This window comes from Cavia porcellus, unplaced genomic scaffold (assembly GCF_034190915.1).
Source record: "Cavia porcellus strain 051 isolate PalLab524CR breed Dunkin Hartley unplaced genomic scaffold, mCavPor4.1 scaffold_2, whole genome shotgun sequence".
Taxonomy (NCBI): Eukaryota; Metazoa; Chordata; class Mammalia; order Rodentia; family Caviidae; genus Cavia; species Cavia porcellus.
Window position 1 is genome coordinate 85616644 of NW_026947485.1, and position 22214 is coordinate 85638857.

Consider the following 22214-nt stretch of genomic DNA (forward strand, 5'->3'; position numbering starts at 1 on the left):
CACAAGCTCAAGACCAGCCTGGGCTACTTAGACAGTTCGAGGCCAGCCTAAACTACATAGCAAAACCCTCTCTCAAAAATCAAAACAAAAAATTTAATTCTAATTCAGTGGGTGACAACTACATTAATTTGAATGTCCTAGTTATATGTGAAGATAAAGTCTCACCAGCAAAAAACAAAAAAGAGATTACCAAATAATTCAAAGTCACACAAAACCCCCTGCCAAAGTAATGTATGATTCTTCCTTTGAAATCCTAATGTATTCCTGACTTATCCTGTCACTTCATTAGAACTATGTGTGAAAATCTCTGAGAAGTATCAAAGAGGAACATAAATATTTATAAATGTTTTCAAATCAAACTAGAATTTTAAAAAGGTATAGCTAAAGAACAAAACTGCACTGAGCAATAAGAAGTGAGGTAAAAGGAAAAGTTTAATACAGTTTTGTAAATCTTACACTTGACACAGAGACAAAAAGATTAAACCTCCTTAAACCACTGTAACATTCCAGTTACTAGTGAAAAACACATCAATGGAATGAAATATACTTGAAGTTTTCAACTAGATAACAGAACATTAATAATCCAAGAGAATTTCAAGTAGTTGTTTTCTACCACCATTGCTACTGATTTTAATTAATGACGTATAGTGAAATGCCACACAATCCCATAACCATTAACATTAAAGGACCAATTCCAAAGACCATGTGCCCAGTCTTGAATATTATTTACTGTATTTGGCAGGGAATGTTTCACAAGTATTCAGCGTGACTGTTACACCTCCATGATCAGTTAGACACTGGTTCATTCAGGAAATACGCTGCAGCTCTAACAACAGTGCCACAGGGTCTACAGATGGCCCTCGTGAATTCAAAGCAGTTTTTCATCACTGGGTCACATTCCCAAACCCAGCTAGATCGCTACAACATGGCCACACCAAGGAGCCAAACAGAGCCACCTTCACTCAGACTCCTGCATTTATGTATCACAGCCCCGCCCGCCTGCCATGGGGCCCAGCACCTTGTAATTAGATGTACCTGGGTGACCCTGGAGGCTGCCTCAGACTTCAAGACTTTCTAGCCTTCTGCTGTTTCTCTTTTCAAAAGTACAGGAAGGGGCTCTGCAATTCTCTTAGTGGGCTAAGGAAACTCTTCCAAGAGAAACGCAATTATCATAACTTTCCCTCTCTAGAATCACATTCAGACCCAGGAAAAGTTTCCCCCACCAGAGAAGAGGCGACAAAAAGCCATCGCCTCATTTAGAAAGAGGTTTCAGCCTTTCCTCTGAGGGCAGCTGTCATAGATTACATGGACCCCTTTATCTGCACAGGCACTCTGCTCCCAGAACTGTTCTGTCCCTCATCCAACTCTGCCACAGCTCGGGAAGTTTGCTGCAATCTGAGGCCTGTTCTCCTGACTCCTAGTCCCCTAAACACACTACTCTAACACTGCCTCCATTCCCCATCTCTCCCTCCCCTATGAGGAAGGGTATGTAAACTTCTGAATCTCACTGGGTCAGTGGGTAATCACTCTACTGTGACTCTCAGTGCCTGCTGGTAAGTTCCAATGCCTTTTGGGGAAACCTTTGGAGGAGAGAAGAATCTCCTCCTGCCCTCCCACTTCATTCCATGGTGTTCAAGCAGCCTGCTAATTGTAATCAAGCTCCTCTAAGAGAAAACACAGTCTCTTTCTCTCCTACATTTTGTGACACCTTCCTACTGTGGGAATTTGACCTAGGTACTCAATAACTGTTTGACAAAAACATGAAACTCATTTCTTTTTTGGTTATAAAACAGGAAACACTATGACCCCAGTATTCATTTTATAGAGAACTATGTGCCTATCTGAATTCTGACTCACAACTTGTCTTTCATGTTCTAGAAGCTTATTCAGTTATTTATCCATAAACCAGAACTATTCTTCCTACATGGCCCATTCACCAAAACCATCCATCCTCCCCCCCCCCGCCCTCAGTCTCCTTAGGAGCTTAACATTTAATGTTCAAAAATGCAAACACATCTCAAGATGGAGTTCAGGCAAACCCAAGGCTAATGAAAAGACGCACTTCCCCTGCCCACCTTGGCAACAGCATCCTCACCCTCACCTGCTGCTGTTCAGCACGTTTTCCGCCACATTGGTGGCAAACATGCCCTTATGGACATCCCGCTCTTGAATAAAAAGTACATAAGAAAGACGTCTTGCAAGCCATCCTCGGTGCCTGCGAAGCAAAAACAGTTTACCAGATAAGTACTGAAGGTACACCTACAACAAGGTGCTTGAACAAGGCAGCAGCTCCTCCCATAAAATAAAGCCAACTCCCTACACTCAAGGCTCCCTGTCAGCAATTTTCCTGACTGGGCAGAATGCTAAGAAGCCGGTTTTACTCCTAATTGCTAAAACTGATACTCAAAATTTGTGTACTAATACTTAAATAGTTTTATTCTGCTGAATAGTAACCCTAATATAAATACAAAAATAAAAAATCGAATTTATTAATATCACAAAAAAGGCAAATATTTTCAATGCTACACATGTGTAGACATTGACAGATAAACTATGTAACTTACAGCTAGATCTATGGGCTAAGGAAAAAGTGAAACTTGGAAGTCTTTTCCTAGAATGAAATTTATTATTATAGAATTTCAGCTAATACAATCACTGACTCTCAAACTAAATTAGAGCTGACCAGACCAAAGTCAAGCAGAACTGGCCTATGATCCAAAGATCTCAACTCTGGGTTCAGGAATCAGCAGTTCTTTTTTCTTTCAAACACATACTCAACATACATAAGGGTTAGAACACAGTCTTGTCAGTGACAGGAACTGTTCAATCTTTAGTCTGGGGGAATAAGAATACAGACTGCAGAATAAAACACTACAAGTCTTCTCTGTGTCTTGGTTTAACATCAGTTGTAATGATTACATAATACTGTATCCTCATCTCCCTCCATAGTGATACAGAGAGTGGGAGACTCCAAATATAAATTCACTGACTCTGAAAAGATCCAAAAGTAATTTGATAGAGAACAGTGTATGGATCACTGTTTCTTCATCTCTTTATTCGCACTTTTCTTTCTGTTTTCCTGTCTCAATATTCCAAAACGTTAGCCCAAGTTGGGTATGGTGGCATCTGCCCATAATCCCAATGCTCAGGAGGCTGAGACAGAACTATCATTGTGAGTTCGGGGCCAGCTTGGGCCACACAGTGCATTTAAGACCTGCCTGAACTGCACAGGAATAACAAATAACAAACAATAACAAAAAACTTTAAAAATAAAACATATAAAAAATTTAGTACAGTATGTTATGTGTTCATTCTAACTGCTTCCATCAGTGAACACTTCTGTAATTGTTACTAGACTACACGAAGGCCAAGATCTCCATGAAATCTCTTTGGAACTGACTAAAGGTGTGTGAGTGTACATGAGTGCATGAATAGGAGTGTGTAAAATCATGTAAAATCATGCATAAGTGTACGTGATGGAGACTACAAGAAAAAAAGTGCATGCACTAGTGTGTGTAAAAATAATTATGCTTTGCTTTATATCACACGTAAACTAAATAGCTCTATAGGGAGCTTATTTCACTGAACATTTTCACATTCCCAAGTCAATTTGGCCAATGCTATTTTTTTTAACAGCTTCCAATTGTGGACCGCAGGCAACCCTTGGTTTCATATGGAAAAGGTCTATTTACAAAGTATGTAAATACTCTATTCTTTGTGTGAGGATCTTAATCATATCAACTAAGAAAAACAAAAATATTTCAATGTAAGTCCCTCCTCTCTTTTTTTAAGTTTAAAGGGGAAAGAGAGTGAAAAGTGGCCTGAAAGCAAGACAAAAATATGTCTTGACTTCAACTTTAGTTCTATTTTTTAAAAAACCTCAATATATATACAAATATTATCATTCTAATATGTGATCTGATCATCTAATTTTTAATAGTAATTCTGAAGGTCTCAAATCTAAAAATATGATTTCTTGAACCAATCTTTCATAGAATTTCAAGGATGTCTGATCACTTGAACCTACTTCTTATCTGTCTCAGGGATCTACTTCTAGAATTATAAGGACTAGAAATATTTTGGGCTACTATTTCTCTTGCCATATAGACATTCATAGAACTATTCAATTCTTCCTTGTCCTGTAACCTGGATTCATATAAAACAAAAGCCCTTTTCTCTGTCTCTGGCACTTGCAAATTCATCCCTAAGTACCTTGAATTTGAAGAAGTCTTAGATAAGTAACAAATCAAAGAACATTTGTTCTTATCTAAGAATATTTCCTACTACCTTGTAAATGATGTAGATTTTAAACATTCATACATTTTTAAAAATAGCTGCAATAGATCTTAAGACATACTAATCTACACCTCACCTCTGACAAATATTTCCCACATTTTAGCATACATCGTATGCAAAACTCAGTATTTAATGCTCTAAGTAGCAGTGAAAGTAACAGGCTCGTTTCCATGGATGTTTGTAAGCACGGCAGCAATTAGCAGTGACAGGTCTCTCTGTTGGTTGTTCTGCTTCTAATTTTTCGATAAAGCCTCTGTGTCAAAAGCTCGTATTCTAGACATGCTCAAAAACAGATTCACTTTAAAGTATGTTCATTAATACTATGGAGTTTTTCTTTTGAGACTCATGAGAAGCACCAGAAATTTCTTTTTACCTTGTGTGAGTTTCATTGATATAAATAACATTCCGCAAACCCAAAGATGGGATACTGGGGTTGAAAAATTTTTCCTAAATAAAACAAAATAAATGTAGACATAAATACACAATTGGATGAGTGAAAGACTCACATTAATAGTTCCTGACAACTTTTAAAATTCAAGCATAAGATTAGGCATTGCTTCAAAAATCTAGCTGATAAAGAAAAAATGTTTTATTGTGAAAGGTACTCTTTGGCCTACAAAGGTCACAAACTCAAAATAAATTTTTAAAGCCTTAAAACCAAAGGAAATAGTGCCTTTTCCCTTCCAGCTCTACTCCTCACCTCCATTCCAAAACAATGAGTCATTTAAGGAAAGTCAAAATACAAAACACTCTGGAAAGCATCATGCAGTTATTGTTAAATTACTAATTCTCCTAACATATGAGACACATAATAATTATTATCCCCACTGTATAGGTACAGAAACTGAGGCTGGTAGTGTAGGATTCAACCTTGCATCCTGTCCCAAAAAGTATGGTCTTTTTAGTCCCCTAAAATGACTGTCTACTTAATGATAAAATGTCCACCTGCAGATCACTGTCTTTACAAGTGATCTTAAAAGATAACCCAAAGATGGCTCTGTTGAAAAAAGAAAATCTATGATTTTACTAATGTGGACAAATAAATGCTTTTTAAGAAAGCATAACATATCCCCAACGAAAGAAATAAAAATATGTGACATCTCTTTAGAGAAAAAGAAAATTGGATTTCAACAGAAAGACAAGTATCGGAGAGTTACTAAAAAATTTTTAAAGAGAAAAAAATAAAAATAAAACAAGGCTCAAAACAGGCTAATAGGAGAGTAACATAATTAATACATTGCATATGTTATTCAGAGTACCAGATTTAGGCATGAGGGCCAGGCATCCAGCTCTGCAGCACAGTGCCTGCCTGGCAAGTACAAGGTTCTACATTCGAGTCCCCATACCAAAAAAAAAAAGATGTAGGCATGAAATATTGGCCAAACAATATTAGCACAAACCTTTTTCTTCAATGAACTAAGAGAAACTAGCTATATAACTGTCTTAACTATCTTGTGTGTGTTTGTACTCCAAACTGTAACTACCAACAAATAATTTCTTATATTTGTACTCCCTCGTGATTTAAGAATATACTGTAACATTATACATAAGGTAATGTATTGGTCTAATATTAAAGCTCAGGCATTGTTTTGGGGGGTCAGGGGGGGATGAAACGGTACCAGGAATTGAACTCAGGACCTTGCCGCTTGCCAGGCAGGCATTTGTGCCACTGAGCTATATGCCTGGCCCTATGGCATTGTTTTGAATAAACATTCAAAATTAGAATTGAATATGATGCCAAATCTAAAAGAAAAGCCACACGACCTTCTAGTTAAACCTTTATTTCCACTGTCCTAAGAATCTGACTTGATCTCACTCCTAGACTAGAAATTCTCAGGATCCTTTGATCCTACCAATTCTTGCAATGAGGCATCTATGATTTAAAAGAAGCAACACTGTAGTAGATGTGAACTGTTATAGTGAACTGGTTGGCTCTACACAAATTTCCTAGTGTTCGTAAATCCCTTAATACCACACTCACACTCAGAATTCTGCTTCCTGCCAAGTCATCCCTCAGTAGAAAACCCACGCAGCGCAGCGGCTATTAAGCAACCTCTAACATAGCAGGCATTTAAATGGCAGAATTCCTACATCCTAATAATGGGATTATCCCAGGAAAAGCTTCACATTCCAATATATGTTATCTTTTCTTTGTTTCTTTAAATAGAGGTAGCTGAACTCAGGCCCTTCACGATGAACTGGATCCTTAGTCCTTTTTGTTTTTTATTCTGATACAGTCTTGTGACATCACTAAATTACTTACCCTGAACTCAAACTTGTAATCGGCCTGCTTTAGCCCTCTACTAGAGTGCTGGTATTACAGGAATGAGCTATCGTGCCCAGCCAGATACACCTTTTACATGGTACCTCCACTACCTTAGAACAGTTACATGAAATTCTACACTTCCATGCTAAGTTGTCCCTCTCACCAACTGCCAGCAGAAGGACACCCATCACCCGATCTACTCGTTTCAAACATGATACGGATACACAGCTGTGTGTTTTCACCAAAATACAAACAACAGACATTAATACAGTGATGCCTCAGCTTGCAAACTTCACTGGCTCCAACGACTCTGAGCAAGATGGCTATGGCTGTGTTCACCCCCCCAATGCAGAGTTCACCAACAGAAGTGAAATTTTGCCAAACATGACTGTTCACAAACTGAATCATTGATGAACAGAAGCATTCCTAAACTGAGGTCTTAGTGAATACTCTTCCTTAAATCTTCATCTGAACATTTTAGTGACCATATTTCACTATCATAAAACCTACAGACATCCTCCAGGAATGCAGCCAGAGTCAAAAGCAAAGCCACACTTTTAACTTTATTCTGCCCCACTCTCTCTCATTCTCATTTTGCTAGGATTTAATGTTAAGTTCTTAAAGGTCAGCACCTAGAAAGTACATCAAGGTTCCTACCAATTCTCTGCAAGAGGTAATTCAAAGTAAGCTCTAGTCTTCCCTTAAAATCATACTAAAACCATGAAAGAACCAGAATACTACCAGGGTAGATTATGAAACCAATATTTATTGAATAAATGAATGGAAAGAAAAGCCAACCTGTCTACTTAAAATAGTTGGTTTATAAACAAGAGTCTTGGTTCTAAACATGAATTAATTTTATTAAGACCAAATAAAAATTTACACACTGCTGGAAACCCAGCCCACATCTCTCCCTCTGTCTATGAAAAGCCTGCAGGCGGGCACATCCTTACCCAGCTCTGGGGGGTGCAGGAGGAACAACATCGTCCAACAAACGGCCTCTTCCGGCTCATGAGGCTTTCTTTCCATTTTAATGTTGCAGACCTGAAGAAGGTAGGTCTAAAGCCACACTCAACCTAAGAAGCGTGTATGGAAAAAGTGTGTAAGTGGCAAGAGAATTATATCTGTCCACTTGATCTCTAAAATTATATTTCATACCGAAAATTACGGCATGCTTTTCTTTTGGTCATATAATCACATGTGTTACATTGTAGTTTCACTTAAGATAATTCCTTCTACAATCAACACTTAGAAAATAGCTTAATATATAATCAGAACTGATTACAACATAATCAGTAACGATCACTGCACACTTGATGTTGCATTCAGAGGATTGAAAAACTAAGCTGAGCTGCCTGGTGATGCATGGATGAATAAAGACATGCTATATATAAAACATGGAATATTATTTGGCTCTAAAAAAAGAATGAAATCCTTACAGCAACATGGGCGAGGCAAGACATTATGACAAGTACAATAAACTAGGCAGAAAAATGGAAGCTTTCATATAAGGAAGCTAAAAAAGCTGATCGCAAGCCAGGCATGGTGATTCATGTCTGTAATCCCAGCATTCTAGAAGGATGTAAGGGGGATCACAAGTTCAAGTCCTGGACAATTTAGTAGTTTAGGAGGACCTGTTCTCACCATTAAAAAAAAAAGAGTTCAGAATATAATTCAGTAAAAAAGCCCTGAGTTCCAGCCCTAGTATCAGGGAGAAAAAAAAAACCTCTCACTCATAGAAGTAGAGCAGAACAGTGACTCAGGTAGGGAAAATTACAGGATCAGTAAAGAAAGGTTGATTAATACATACAAAATTATAATAAAATGGGAGGATTAAGTTCTAGCATTCTGTTGCACAGTAGGGTGACAACAGTTAACAGTTATGATCTATTCCAATGTAGATAGAAAGAGGATTTTTAACATTTCCAACAAAAACAAATGACAAATGTTTGAGTTAACGGATGTGCTAATTATCTGAAATGATCACTGCGCATTGTATACAAGTGCTGAAATACACAATGTATCCCACAAAGATGTATAACTATTATGCCTGTTAAAATCTAAAAATAAATATAACTGACATCCCTAACAAAAATAAGATCTTCACTTAAAAAAAAAAACAGCCATAGAGAGCAAATTGGACTTCTGACAGAGCGGGATTAATAAAGCAAACTTCTTCATCCATCCAAATGCTAATGGTTAACCTTTAACCCTCAAATCCCACACTCCCACGAATTCTAAGGCCTTACACAGCAAGCAAGCTGCTCTACCACAACATAAAACGTCTTATTTTAAATGGTAACTTAACAACTTTCCTTCGCCTTATCAAGTGTTACAAAGGCAAGAATTTATATAGATATATTGCTCACTTAGGGTCAACCCCTCTTGCTCTAATAATTTTCTTTTAACTTGGAGTTAATTTCTCAAATCTCATTGATATGTCTTTCAGAATTTTTATATAAAGCAGACAGCATTTGAGATATTTAAAGCATGACAAATTATTTGAAATAGATAAAGCAATACAAAAAATGTACAATGTTGGATTGGATGGACATTAAAAGTCTAATTTTTTGATTTTTTAAAATATCCATTACAAAATCCATGCTTATTAAATGTAACTTATAGAAAGTAGATGTTAAAAGGAAGAAAAAAAAATCTCTTTATAATTATACTACCCAAAACAAGTACTAGGGTGTTTTTCCCTAGGCAAAAGTGTTGTGGTTTTTAACTCAATCACTTTACTTACATTTTCTACCCAATTTTTCTTCCTGTTAACATACTATTAAAAATATTAAATATTATTAGACTTCATAAGAATAATTTCTAAAGTCAGAGGCAGCTTCTATACCTGTTAACCTGGTATTACTGTATATAGCTACCAACATCTCTGCCATCATAACAATATTAATATGAACATTTTTTAGGGTGAATGCTTTCAACTTTTCTTTTAAACTTACCCATTCTTCACTTGTGTGTTTACATCGACCAAGACTGTATTCTGATGAATTTGGCAGACAAGAAACATCTATTGTGCTAACCGTCAATCCAGATTCATCCATGTCACAAGATGGAACTCCCAAATCATGTGCTACAAAAAATTCCACCTAAGTTAATGAGGAATCCAGAGAGTAAATACCAGAAATCTGATTTCCACATTATTTTGTTCCATACTAGCATATCAAATGAACTGGCGGGCTTGTATTAAAATTAGTCCCTGACATGTTCCCATGAGCTCAGGCTGCCCTGATTATATAAAGGAACAATATTCTTTGACTTCTTGAGCACGAGTAGTTGTTTAAAATTGTGAATAATCGCTTATTTCAGGTAGTAAAGAATTATTCCGTTTTGGTTAAAAAAATGAATAGCTTCTGGGAAAATGAAGGCATGAGTTTGTTTCATTAAACACATGTGACATGCATGCACATAAGAATTTTTTCTAAACTATGAACTGGAATTTTCACTCATATTTGTATAATGTAAAGTAGATAAAACCAACGACAGTATCTCGTTTTCTATTTAAACTGAAAGGAATTTCTTAATATTTTTATGATGCCCTAAAAGAAATGATACTTGCACTTTTAACACAGCTACAAAGCTCTAAAGGAAAAACACCATTGGGGAATGTCTGATTTGTAAGTTTCACCCTTTTGGATAAGCTTTCTCCTACCCTACAGGAAAATGTTCATGGAGAATGAACCCCTAAAGTTGATATGTATTAATGTAAAATACAAAAAGTTTCTTAACACCAGTCTCATTATTTTAGTTTTGGTTACTTCTCTCCCGTCATCACCTCGAAGCAATAATATTCCTTGAAAGATACATTCTGACTTCTTTGCATTCTCCTATGGATATGCGGCAGCCAGTAACTGTTATCCTCAAAATAACATTTGTCTTTAACAATTTACATAACTAACAATCATACCCATTAGGACTGGGGAAGAGAACAGTAAGGCCATGCACCTGTGATAAGAGTTCTTCTGTACTACTAAATAAAAATTCAGCACTCAGGTATTAGCTTCGGCGCAGAACGTCCACACAACAGGAGTACGCTGCTGCCTGAGAACAAGAAGTGGCGAGATGAGGGGAGGAAAAAAGAGATGTACCAATAAGAGTCCCACGCTTTGCTCCTCCTCCCTCTCAAGGTCAAGGATTAAAAAAAAAAAAAAACAAAGCGTTGAGAGGCGCCAGGCAGCTGGGTTGACCGATACAAACAGTGCAAGCCGAAGAAAAGACAGCGACAGAGGGGTCAACTCTGCGGCTTAAATGCCCCAATGCATACCATCCGTGTCAATCTGAACGCCCTTGTCAACTATGCCCTGCTTTCCTTTTCTGGAAAATGGATTCAATACCATAGACCTTACTCGGGCTGCCAGATACACACACACAGCTCCTAGTACAGTGACATGTTGTGAGGGTTCAGTCTGATTCGTGGTGGCTGCTGTCATGGGATCACCCAAGTTCCAGCCGCTCTCAGAGCACCCCTCTTGCCTCGGTGGCTTCCAGGGATGGGGCAGGCTGGTGGCACCACCTTCAGAAGGTCCTTGGGTACTGGGTCCATAAAGACTCTCCTCCTCCTTTGCGCTGCAGCCTGGTCTCCCAGGGAAAAGAACCACGTGGACCCCTACCGTTGCATGAGCCGGGCCCATTCCCCGGAGGAACCTCGGAGCTCGGGAGAGGGCAACTCCGACCGCACTGGAAACTTTGAGGTGCTGAGCCAGGGCCGATGGAGAAGAGCAAGAAAGAAGAGCGGCCACGCACCTGTCCCCCGTGATCCCGGCCCAAACTGCCTCTTCCAGCCCGCACCCGCCCCGGAGGCTCCACCGACAGTTTCAGCTCCAGCGCTCCGGAGACTGCAGCTGCCCGCACTTCACGCCTGGGTCAGTGCCCGCTGCAGCATCGTCTCACCCTGATGACGTAGGCGGGGGCGCGCAGAAGTGAGGTGGCAGGGCGGGGCCAAACGTGGAGCGCCTTCGTGGCTCAGTGCGCCCGCAGGTCCCCAAGTATAGACTATGCCACGCAGGAGGGGTGTGTGCTGAGCATGGCATGTTAGTGCCTGAACAAGGGGTTACCCTCCCAGGCTTGTGAGTGTGTGACCTGTGTCTCAGTTTCATTGCATGAGCTCAGATGATCTGTGAGCTTCTGTCACCCTCAGGCTGAGGCGGGGTGTTAGTGTGTGTATATGAACTTTTATGAGATTTGGAACACTACAGAGACAGGGGAGGCATTGGTTGCAAAAGACATTGGGTACAAAAGGTCGTATAATTTCAATAAGAATAGCTGAGACTCCTAGGAGGAAAATGAATGAAAAAATAAGCCTTGAAAGGTACAAAGCCTCCATTAGATAGGATTTTTTTCTTTCTTTTGAACTGTATTTTATGGCATCATGAATATTGTTAATAAAAGGGATTTCGAAGTGTACATTTCAACTATTCTCACCAAAAAATGGTGTATGAGGTGATGGTATGTTAATTAGCTTGATTTAATTACTTGTATTTATAAATCATACTATAGACAAGTTAGGTATAAATATTATAAACTGTCAGGGCTAGGGCCTCAAGGGAATCAATACAAACAAACAGCGAAAACACATTGCAACCATGGCTCTAGGCGTATCTATCAAAGGCCAAGTCTCAAGATAAAAGACAAAATGACTAGGCCAACATGATTTGCCAATAAATAAATATTATACTATGACTGATATCACCTGGTCCAATAAAGTCTCAATAGATTTCTGTCACCAAGATGAGTATCAGGACCTCCTGATTCATCTCTTCCTAAAAAGGGCCTTGTTCTTCCTATGTACCCTTGCTGTATGATTTGCTTCCCCATTGGATCCGTATTACCTAAGTGACTTTATTGTGCTCTTACTGGTTGATCATAGTTTTGACCTACATAATACTTGCCTCATGATTTTGTATCCATCTCATGATTTTACTCTATAAAGCTTCCTCTGCAAAGTGAGGTTCATGGCAACTCACTTTTGGGTCCCCTCCTGTCTCTCAGGTGCCCTTATTAAATTTTTCCTATTCTCAACCTCTCATGTTCCTTAGATTTCACTCTTCAGTTTTGGAGAACACAAACTCAGCATATTTGACATCTAGAAAATTGGGAGTTGCATTTATTTTGCCTATGTCAATAACATTTTGTACTGTATACATATAATTTGTCAATTTATGATTTAAAATAATGTTTGAAAAGACTTGAAGACTGAGTGGAATTTGCCACACCCTAGCCATCTGAACAAAACAGGACTGGGTAGAAAGACACTCTTTCACAATATTTGTCATGCCTTGACAAGGCCAGTGGTTATCGTGAGTGTTAGCAGTATAGAAGGAAAATGATAACCTCTTGCATGCACTCAAGCAAGTATTAAGTATGAACTACGACATGAAAGTACAAAGATAATTAAGATCAGCTTCTAGCATTTGCCACAATTGGTCTTTGTTCATCTTGCAAACACTGGCTATAATTTCTGTTCAAAATAAATCATTGTGTACTTCTATCTGGATTATAAACCAACCACAACTTCCTAGTCCAAATGCCTAAGCTTGGTTCATAAGGTTGGCACTTATGGGCCTCTCCTTATCCACTTCTCCAGCAGGAGTTTCTACCTCTGTCCCTAGACAAGCTAAGGGCACACATACTCCTAATTCTGTTCATGCCGCTCTTCCTAATTCTTTACTTCCTGAACTGGTCCTCCTAGCCTTTGCTCATCTCTCCAGCCCTCAACAGTCTCGCTTTCCTGAGAAATTCCACAGATTTACTATGGCAGCATGGCTTGAGTCTTTGTTAGTTGGTGTCACACTTCCATAAAGATACAAACATCACAGCAGTGACTTGTCTCAGTCTCTTTAGTGATAACACAATGCCTTGTTATAGTAACTTTTCAATTCTTGTTGAACCTGAGAAAGAAGAAGAAGATTTCCTTCTCTGAACTTTCTACTTCTGCATGAAAATCAATCCCCAAATACAAATATTCTCTTTTAAAACAACCCAAAAACAGTCAGCATGGATATTCATAGTTTTAGAAAGATCTTGGTCTTCTGTGGTCAAGAGCCCTGTATCTTTATTCAGTATCACATATACCTTGGCAGCATGCTCCAGTCTCAGTACTTGAGGATTACATGTTGACTAGATGAATTCTAATCCCAAAGGGTTATGAAATTTTGTAAGCAAATTACCAGTCTATGACAAAGGAGAAAGGGGGAGGTAGAAATGGAGAAAATTGCCTTAGGGTTTGAATCACTACTAAAGTAAAAGGAGATGAACTAAAGAGGTTACCACAGGAATTTATAAATGTAAGCCAGAGAGAAAAACTGCCTTACTTAAAAATCATTTGTAGACAACTCTTCTGTAACTCCCTATTGCACAAGGGTGACTATACTTGTAAAGGCAGATTCTATGCCAGAGGTTTCAGGTTACTTAATGAAAATTGATTTTGGAAACAGGGACACCCTTAGCAATTTACGGTATCAACAGAACAATAATTTATACTTACACCATCTAATCAGCCAAGATAGAACAACAGAACTGAATTTACTATCTAGTCTAAAACAATCAGAAATAAACAAATAAACCACTGGCGACAGGAACAAGTCAGTCACCTTGGTTGTCAAGCTGCAGTACAGAGCTGGGGACCTCAGGAGACCAAGGCAGACTCTGAGTTTAAGAACTAAAATTCAAGACTAGAAAGGTCAAAGAAACTAGAGCTGGAAGCAGAGTACCAGAGTGAAGAAAACTGCATAAACAAAGAAAGCACCATGGTAAGCTGCAGAAGAGCTTCCTTGAGTCAGCTGGTTAGCATATACTGTGAGGAAATACCCAAGACTAGGGGAAAACAACAGATAAGGAGAAATCACTGAAGCTTGTACAGAGCAGGGATTATGAGTCAGTGATCATACAGGCCCAGAAATAGTCCTTGATCCTACCTAACCCTGCACTGAAAAACCTCACACAAAATCAGGAAGTATCTAGTACCCGATAAGGTAAAATTCAAAATGGCATTGGAGTGAAATTTTTAGGCATGCAAAAAGAAGCACAAAAGAATGGTCCATAGTGCCAGGTGTGGTGGCATAGAACCTGTAATTCCAGCACTCAGGAGAATGAGGCAGAAAGATTGCTGTAAATTCAAGGCCAATCTGGGATACAGAAGTGGATCCAAGGGCAGCCTGACCTGCATAGTGGAAACCCAGTCTCAAAAAATAGGTCCATAGTAAACACAGGGAAAAAAATCAATCAATTATGAGAGTCCTACAAATGACACAGATGATCAGTTAGTAGACACAGAGACTTTGAAAGTAATGTATCTACAGTGACCATGTTCAAGTAAAAGAGAAAGGAGGTTAAACTTGAGACATCAAAAATCTTTTTAGAGGATTCAAGGCAAACACCTAGAGATTGTAAAATCACTATCTGAGGTTTTCTCGCCACACATGAACACACACACACACACACGCCCTTGTATTAACAGCAGATTAGACATCACTAAAAAAAAAAGAGTAAAGAATTTGAAAATATTTTGATAGAAACTATCCAAAGTGAAATACTGAGGGAAAGAAAAGACTGAAAATACAAATGAAGAAAATATACTCCATGAACTTAGTATACATGCAGTTGGTGACCCAGACAGAAATAATTGAATAATGGATCAAAACTTCCGAAATGCACTAAGAGCTCTAAATTCACAAAAGTAAGAAACTCAACAATGTAAGTAGAAACAAAGAAAACTATACCTAGGGATACCAGCATCAAATTGCCAAAGCCAGTAATGAGAGATCCAGTCTAACCAGTCAAGATGGAAAAATAAAGCTATTACTTAAAAGCAATTAGAATAAAAGAGACATTACTGCACAGAGAAACAAATAACAGCAGACTTCTCGTCAGAAATACACAGATCAGAAAATAGAGTTGCATCTTGCAGTACTAGATTTAAAAAGTGTCTATCTAGAATTATTTCATAATGATTCAAGACAAAGGTATGTCTGAACACTGAAAGTATTTATTACTAAGACTCATGCTATAAGAAATGTTAAGCCACATGAAATGTATGCCTGTAAACCTATCACTTTGAAAGGCTGAAGCAGGAAGGTGTCAAATTTAAGCAACTTAGTGACTATTGCAAAATAGTTTAAAAGTGGCTGAGTATGTATGAAGGCCCTTAGTTCATTCCTTAATAGTGTAAAAAGAAGAAGGAGAAGAAAAAGCAGAGAAAAAAAAGAGGAGGAGAGAAGGAGTGAGGAAGGGAGGGGGAAAGGAAGGAGGGCAGTAGGGAAGAGGGGAGAGAGGGGAAGAAGGTCCTCTAGGTAAAAAGAAAGTGTTTCTAGGTAGAAATCAAATCTCTAAAAAGGAATTAAGAAAACACAAATATGAAGGGAAATAATTTTTTATTTTAAAAATCCATTTGAAAGAGTTCAATGCCAAACAATATTTGGTAGTAGTATTTATTGCATAAATATAAATATAACGTATGACAAGAAGACAGAGTTCTAAGGAGCAGAGATCAAAGGTAACAGAGAAGAGATTCGAACCTTGGCCTTTCTCAAACTGAACTCCACACTTTTGCCAATAATAACCCACGGTGCCTTCCTAGAGAGCCCCTTCCATGGACTGCACTCCAGCCTAACCCAGCCTCACTGATCAAAATTTATCCAACTACATTTGTTCAAACTGCTACAGACCTGCTTATAGAAGGTAGAGTTTCTCTACAAAAAATACAGTAAAAATAGGAACTGACTTGCTATAATCCAATCGTTATATCTATCACACTCCTTCACCTAAAATATAACAAGGATTTTTTCAAACACTGTTATCTGAAATAATTCATATGATTTATTCTCACTGTATCTCTGCTATTCTCATTATCCCTTTCTCCGCTCTCTTTGTGTTTGTTTTTAGTCAATAAACGTATAGAAAACACCTACTTTGTGCCAAGTACAGTATACAGTATTGAACTAGACAGCACAAACTCTTCGGTCTTAATACTTATATTCTATGGTACTTACTCTGTTCCTGTTTAACAATTGTTTCCAACAAGATCCAAAAGTTACCAATAAGATCTTTGGCCTGAGGCTTTGAGAATTCACTCAGTTGACTTTGGAGTAGCCACAGAGACTTGCCTGGCCAACATTCATTCTCTCCCTCTGATTTCCTTTAGGATGATCTCTTGCCCAGTGAGAAGGAATCAGTTATGTAAATCTTGTTCTCCACTATTGCAGTGTACCAGCAGCTAGCATAGTCAAATGACCCAGTTCTTGGCACTGGGACATAAGAGAAAGATAATCTGAGGATTTCTGGAGCATTTCTTCTGTAGTAAAAGGGAACAGACACACAGCAGCCACTGACGCATCCTGACTGCCCTTCTACTTGCTATGTAATAATGTTCACACCTAACACCACCAATCACACGCCTCTGGATCTTGGCTAAACTGTATCTATTTAACCAACTGTAATCTTGACTTATGTTATTCTCAGGCAACTGCATTTCTGATTCATAAATCGGAGTGCAGACTTGCTGCTAGAATGACTCAAACTTATAAAAATAAATAAAACAGGAAGAGCTTAGTAATAGTCCTGCAAGTATATCACACTAAGAGGGGCAGTGGAAAGGACCTGCGACTCTATTTGTCTTTTAGACAGGACCTTAGGCCAGAAAAGGATGGGACTTCTATGATTCATTTTTACCACTGAAAGTTGTTGCATCAATAAGTTCATCAGAAGGTTAATCTTCAAATATGTTACATCAAAGGATGACTTGGAATATTAATTATGCTGCTGATAGAAATTGTCTATAATTGTACCTTATACCTGGTTTGCAAATTGCATTACCCACCCAATATATGTTGGTTTATACAAAAATAATACAAATTTGAACAGTTCAGAAAAACAGAATCTCCCAAATGCTGTACCACAAAAAACGTGCCTGGACTGTGGGTCCCAAAACACAGTTACTGTGCCCTAGCTATGGCTCTTAAACTAAAATATCTGTGATACAGTAACATATGTGCACCCATGTTTATAGCAACATAATTTGTAATAGCCAAATCATGGAAATACCCCAATTGCCCAAGAGTGGATAAAAGAAGTGATTTTTTTATATAATGAAGCTATAAAGAAAGATTGCATTGTGACTTTTATAAGTAAATGGACACGACTTGAGACTATACTCAAAAGTGAAATAAATCAAACTCACATGTGAGATACTGTATTGCCTCCCTAGTGTAAGAAACTGAAAAAGTATATATGATCCAAAATTTATAATAAATACTATGAAAGGGTAAGAAACTGCTCAAAGAGGAAAAGTAACTGGGATAGGAGAAAGGAGGAAAGAAGGAAGGAAAAAGGAAAAGACATAAATTCATGTGTATATAAGATATCTAAATGACCATACTGCTAATTGTATTATCTATTAAAAAAGAATAGTTAATACTCACATGATTAGATCAATTTTACATGTCTATATCTGTTATTCTAAGTAACCCTTTTGAAGGTAACAATATGCAATATTATAACCATTGTTAATCAAGATGTTATATCACCTTGTTTTGTAAACCTATACTGTTATTATATTGGGTTTGTTATTGTTGTTTGTCTCTTTTGCTTTTCATTTTTCTTTTCTGTTAAATAAATAAATAATATAATATAATATCTGTGATATGTTCTCTTACATACAGCTTGTTTCCTAGTCTTAAAGACAGAATTGTGGCTTGTAATGGTGTAAGCTTCCTAGGCCGAGGCACAAGGTCTAACAGGAGTTCAGCTGAGGGAAAAGAAAGAAGGACAGAGACAGAAAGGGAGAGGAAGAAATCTGCCTGGATACTGAAGGCAGTTATAGAGAGAGATAATGTCACAAGAATGCACCAAGCCTAGATTCTCCTCGCACACATGCCCAGATGGGAGGGCCCATGTGACCAGGCAGGTTTAGAGCAATAGGCTCCCCAGATGGTTATCATGCCTGAGCCAAACAGCAGGCTTCGCGCTCGTGGGAGACCCAGCCTAGCAGTGCCAACGAGGTAGGGCAGAACTACAGGCTCAGTCCCCAGAAACAAGCAGAGGAGGAATTAGAGGAAATCCAGCATTTGAGCCCTGAACTATGTCTTTGGGCAGAGTGTCAGTTTAGAGGAGACCTGGGCCCTGGAAGACCAGACAAGGGTATAATTAACAATTTAGTTCACACATCTCTAAAAGAAAAGCATTACCAGCTCATTATTAAGGAAAGAAGGATATTTTCTCTTGTGAGTGTAGCCAGCTCCATGGTTTATGTCCTAAGGTTTTCTAACCTTCTGAAAGACTTTTTGTTATAGCCGAAAATGCTTGCATTTGTGGCCAAGAAAAGGAAACTCAAACGGGCTTTTGTTTCTCCCTCAGTGTCAAACTGAATTGAGTGAGGAGAGACTGTGTCCAAAAGGGGTAAGAGGACAAGGTTGAGGGGCCCACTTGCGGTTCAGAGGTGCTATTCCTCATGTCTTGTACCGGGCACTAGAAGCGGCATGTCTTCAAAGGACAGGAAGGTGGGGCGACTGTCACGGGTGAGAGGGAAGGTTTGAGTGGCAGAGTATGTCACAGACAGAAGGAAGCTTTTCATACCACCAGGGCCCAGGCGAGAAGCAAGGATGGAGATCACCTGAGCCAAGTCAGGGCCCCTGCTTGGCTTCCAGGCAAGACACACACCAGGGTACAGAGCAGGGAGCAGCCTCCAGAAAATTATCACTACCAGATGTCAAGGGAAAGTAGACATGAGCTATTTAAAGACAAACTAATTCAACATCCATTCACTCACGACTGAGAGCTTACTTTGTGTGGGCATCTTGATAAGTGCGGAAGATGTCACCCATGCGTCCTGCCTTTGTGGCATTGACAGTTGAGTGGCCTATGCCATGTACAAATGAACAATGGGCAGAAAGGCAATAAACAGGTAAATAAAATAAGAATAGTGCAGTAAGAAATCCCAGCAGCATCTGTCCCAGAGAATAACAGAGGGGACTGGCTTAAGTGGCCTGGAAAGGCAGCTACTCCGAGGCCAGGGGTGGGAAAAGCTTTGGGTAAAAGGTACTGAGAGGAAATGGTGAGAGACCAGAGGAAGATTAAGGCCTAATTAGCCTCCTCTGTCAGCACAAAGGAGAAAGGCAACACACAGGGTGATAGCATATTGCAGGTTCTACAGAAAAGTTTATACCGCTGATTAAAATGTTTACCTGGGTATGTACTAAATGGATATGGAAGGCAGCTGAGACTTACGTTACTTTAATTACTTGTACCTAAGTTTGAGTGACTGAAAGGGGAACGAACCAGACACTTGGGGCTCCTCTGCCCTAGAGGTAAGAGTCCTCTGGTTGCTCGTAAGTTAAATCTTACTCTGTGTCTCCTTGTTATTTATTCTTGTTTGCCCTTGGGTCAGGGACTAGGTACAAGTTGTTCTTGGGCAAGGGAAGCCTGGAAGAGTAGGAGGCCTCCCTACAATGGCACTCAGGCTGGCAGGGACCTGGGACCTGCAGAACAAGCTGATCTCCAACAGGAGACTCTCCAAATGGCAGCCTGATGTGCCAAAGCACCAGAGATAGAGTGACACAGTGAGAGCTGAGGAAAGGCCAGCGAAGCTGGAGAGGACCAAGTAGAAAAATAGCAGAGGGGACCAGACAAAGCAAGGGGTTGCTTTGGGATTTGAGTTTGTTGTTTCATTGCTGTTGTTGTTGTTGTTGTTGCTTATTTTAGTGGCTATTGAGTTTGCAAAACTAGAGATTGAATCCAGGAGCATTTCACTGAGCTGTGTACCCAATCCATTATTTTGTGTCAATACATGGTCTCACTAAGTCATCAAGTTACCAAGACAGGGCTCAAACTTAGGATCCTCCTGCCTCAGCCTCCAGAGCACTGGGATTATTTGTGAGCACCCACCATGCCTGGCTAAGCAGGGCTGTTAAAGCCACAGTAAGAAGCCTAGAATACAAAAAATAAAACTCGAATTGTGTCATACATATCATGAAGGAACTCATGAATTCTCCAGGCCTGGGGACTTAATCAATCTGGAAGAGGGATAGCAGGCTATGTGATTCAGAAGCTATGATGTTCCAGCGGCCTGACTGGAGCACAGGACCTAGGTAGAAACTTATGACTCTTTCTCTAGCAAGGCTCTGGATAAGCAAAAGAGCGGGCAGGACAAGACAGCCCAGAATAGACAGCACAGAAGCACAATATTAAGACAGAGGGCTATTTAGAAAGGTCAGTCTACAAACTGTGATAGTGAATAACTCAGAAATTAGGAAAATAAAAAACAAGACCACTGTGCTCCCTGGCTGGAGGGGCAAAGCCAAGTGGGACAGAGAGGGAGCTGACTGGGAAGCGCCAGGTCACAGCTGCCCTCCAATCCAGGGGGATATGTCACACCTACCAGCTTCCTGCCTTCCCGCTTCCTGCCAGCACTTTTTATTGTATGACACAAGGGAGCCTAAGGTACCAGTTTGCAGATCAGTCCCACCCCAGTATATAGAGTAGAGCAGGAAAGGAAGGGAAATGGCTCTAAAGTCAAAGAACCAAATGGAAAACCTATCCGTCCCACAGTCCCATTGGCCAGGAACTATTAGTATTCCCAATTTTCTGGAGGAGAAACTGAGACAACAGGAAAGGTCCAGTGATTCAAGCAAATGCCAAAACCCCAGTCTGAATGAGGTCTACCTGATTCTAGAGCACAAGCAGCTAAGTGATGTGTCATTCAGAGCCTGGGTGGGACACTGGTTACTTAGGGCTGAGTCCCCAGATCCTAAACCTAGGAAAAACATCTTGCTGTAAAGCCCCAACTCTGGGAAGCCCCAAGGATACAAATGCTCAGACAACGTTGGCAGAAGGCCTGAGGTGGGGGACATCAGAGGACTGATCCTTCCAGCACAATGTCTGAGAGCTCTACAAGACCTATGGTGCCAGGTAACCAGCTGTGGGTTGCTCTCTTGCTACCTGTTTAGGAAGCTACTAAACTTTTCTGTGCTCTATTTTTCTCATTTTCAAAATATATAGAACAATACATAGTAGCAGAGTGCCCTGCCTCGTGATAAGATTAACCAAATGGTAGTTATTTCTACAACTACCGTTGGGATTTGCTCACCTTAGTTCTTTGACAGTCCTTAGCCAGGGCTAGGTAGCTTGTGCTTTAAAAATGAAATTCTTGCAGACACTTTGGGTGAAGGCCTTATTTTTTTCTTAGTATTTGCAGAACATAATGTTTCTATTTCTTGTGTGGAGTTGGTCCATGTGCATAACATATCTTAATTTCTTTCGTTATCCTCTTTCCCTCTTCTCCCTCCATCTTTGGATCCCTTTCCCATTTAAGAAAGATCTCTCCCTATTTCCTATTGTCTGATTTTATTTGACTCTTTATTTATAATGGGTTTCTCATATGAGAACCTATGATTTTTAAGCATGTGTGTTTGATTTATTTCGCTTAACCTTACGGTTTCCAGGTGCATCCCATTTTTCTACAACCCAAATTTATCTTTCTTTAGGACAAACTATTATGGCATTGTTGGGAGATCCACAATCTCTTTACCATTCATTTGTTGATGATATCTAGCCTGCTTCCAAGATTTAGCTACTATGAATTGTGCTGTTATAAACATGGGTATGCATGTATCCTTATAATACGCTGTCTTTAACTCTTTGGGGAAGA

The 22214-nt window shown here is 39.3% G+C and overlaps 1 protein-coding gene across 10 annotated transcripts in view; it reads right to left on the reverse strand.

The window, feature by feature from the left end:
- The window catches only part of Gpam (glycerol-3-phosphate acyltransferase, mitochondrial), a 66030-nt gene that overhangs the window by 22089 nt on the left and 21727 nt on the right, over positions 1-22214 (reverse strand). For 2 of the 10 annotated variants that reach the window (XM_003475128.5, XM_023567354.2), the window contains exons 2-5: positions 9520-9650; positions 7516-7638; positions 4670-4743; positions 2102-2215 (exon numbers count right to left, since the gene is read on the reverse strand). In XM_003475128.5, the coding sequence (XP_003475176.1) occupies positions 2102-2215; positions 4670-4743; positions 7516-7638; positions 9520-9621 (413 nt within the window). In that variant the 5' untranslated portion in view covers positions 9622-9650. Of the gene's footprint in view, positions 1-2101; positions 2216-4669; positions 4744-7515; positions 7639-9519; positions 9667-10522; positions 10619-11187; positions 11462-22214 lie in introns of those variants that run through there. The other 8 variants (XM_013158319.3, XM_023567353.2, XM_013158318.3 and 5 more) reach the window with 8 other exon arrangements.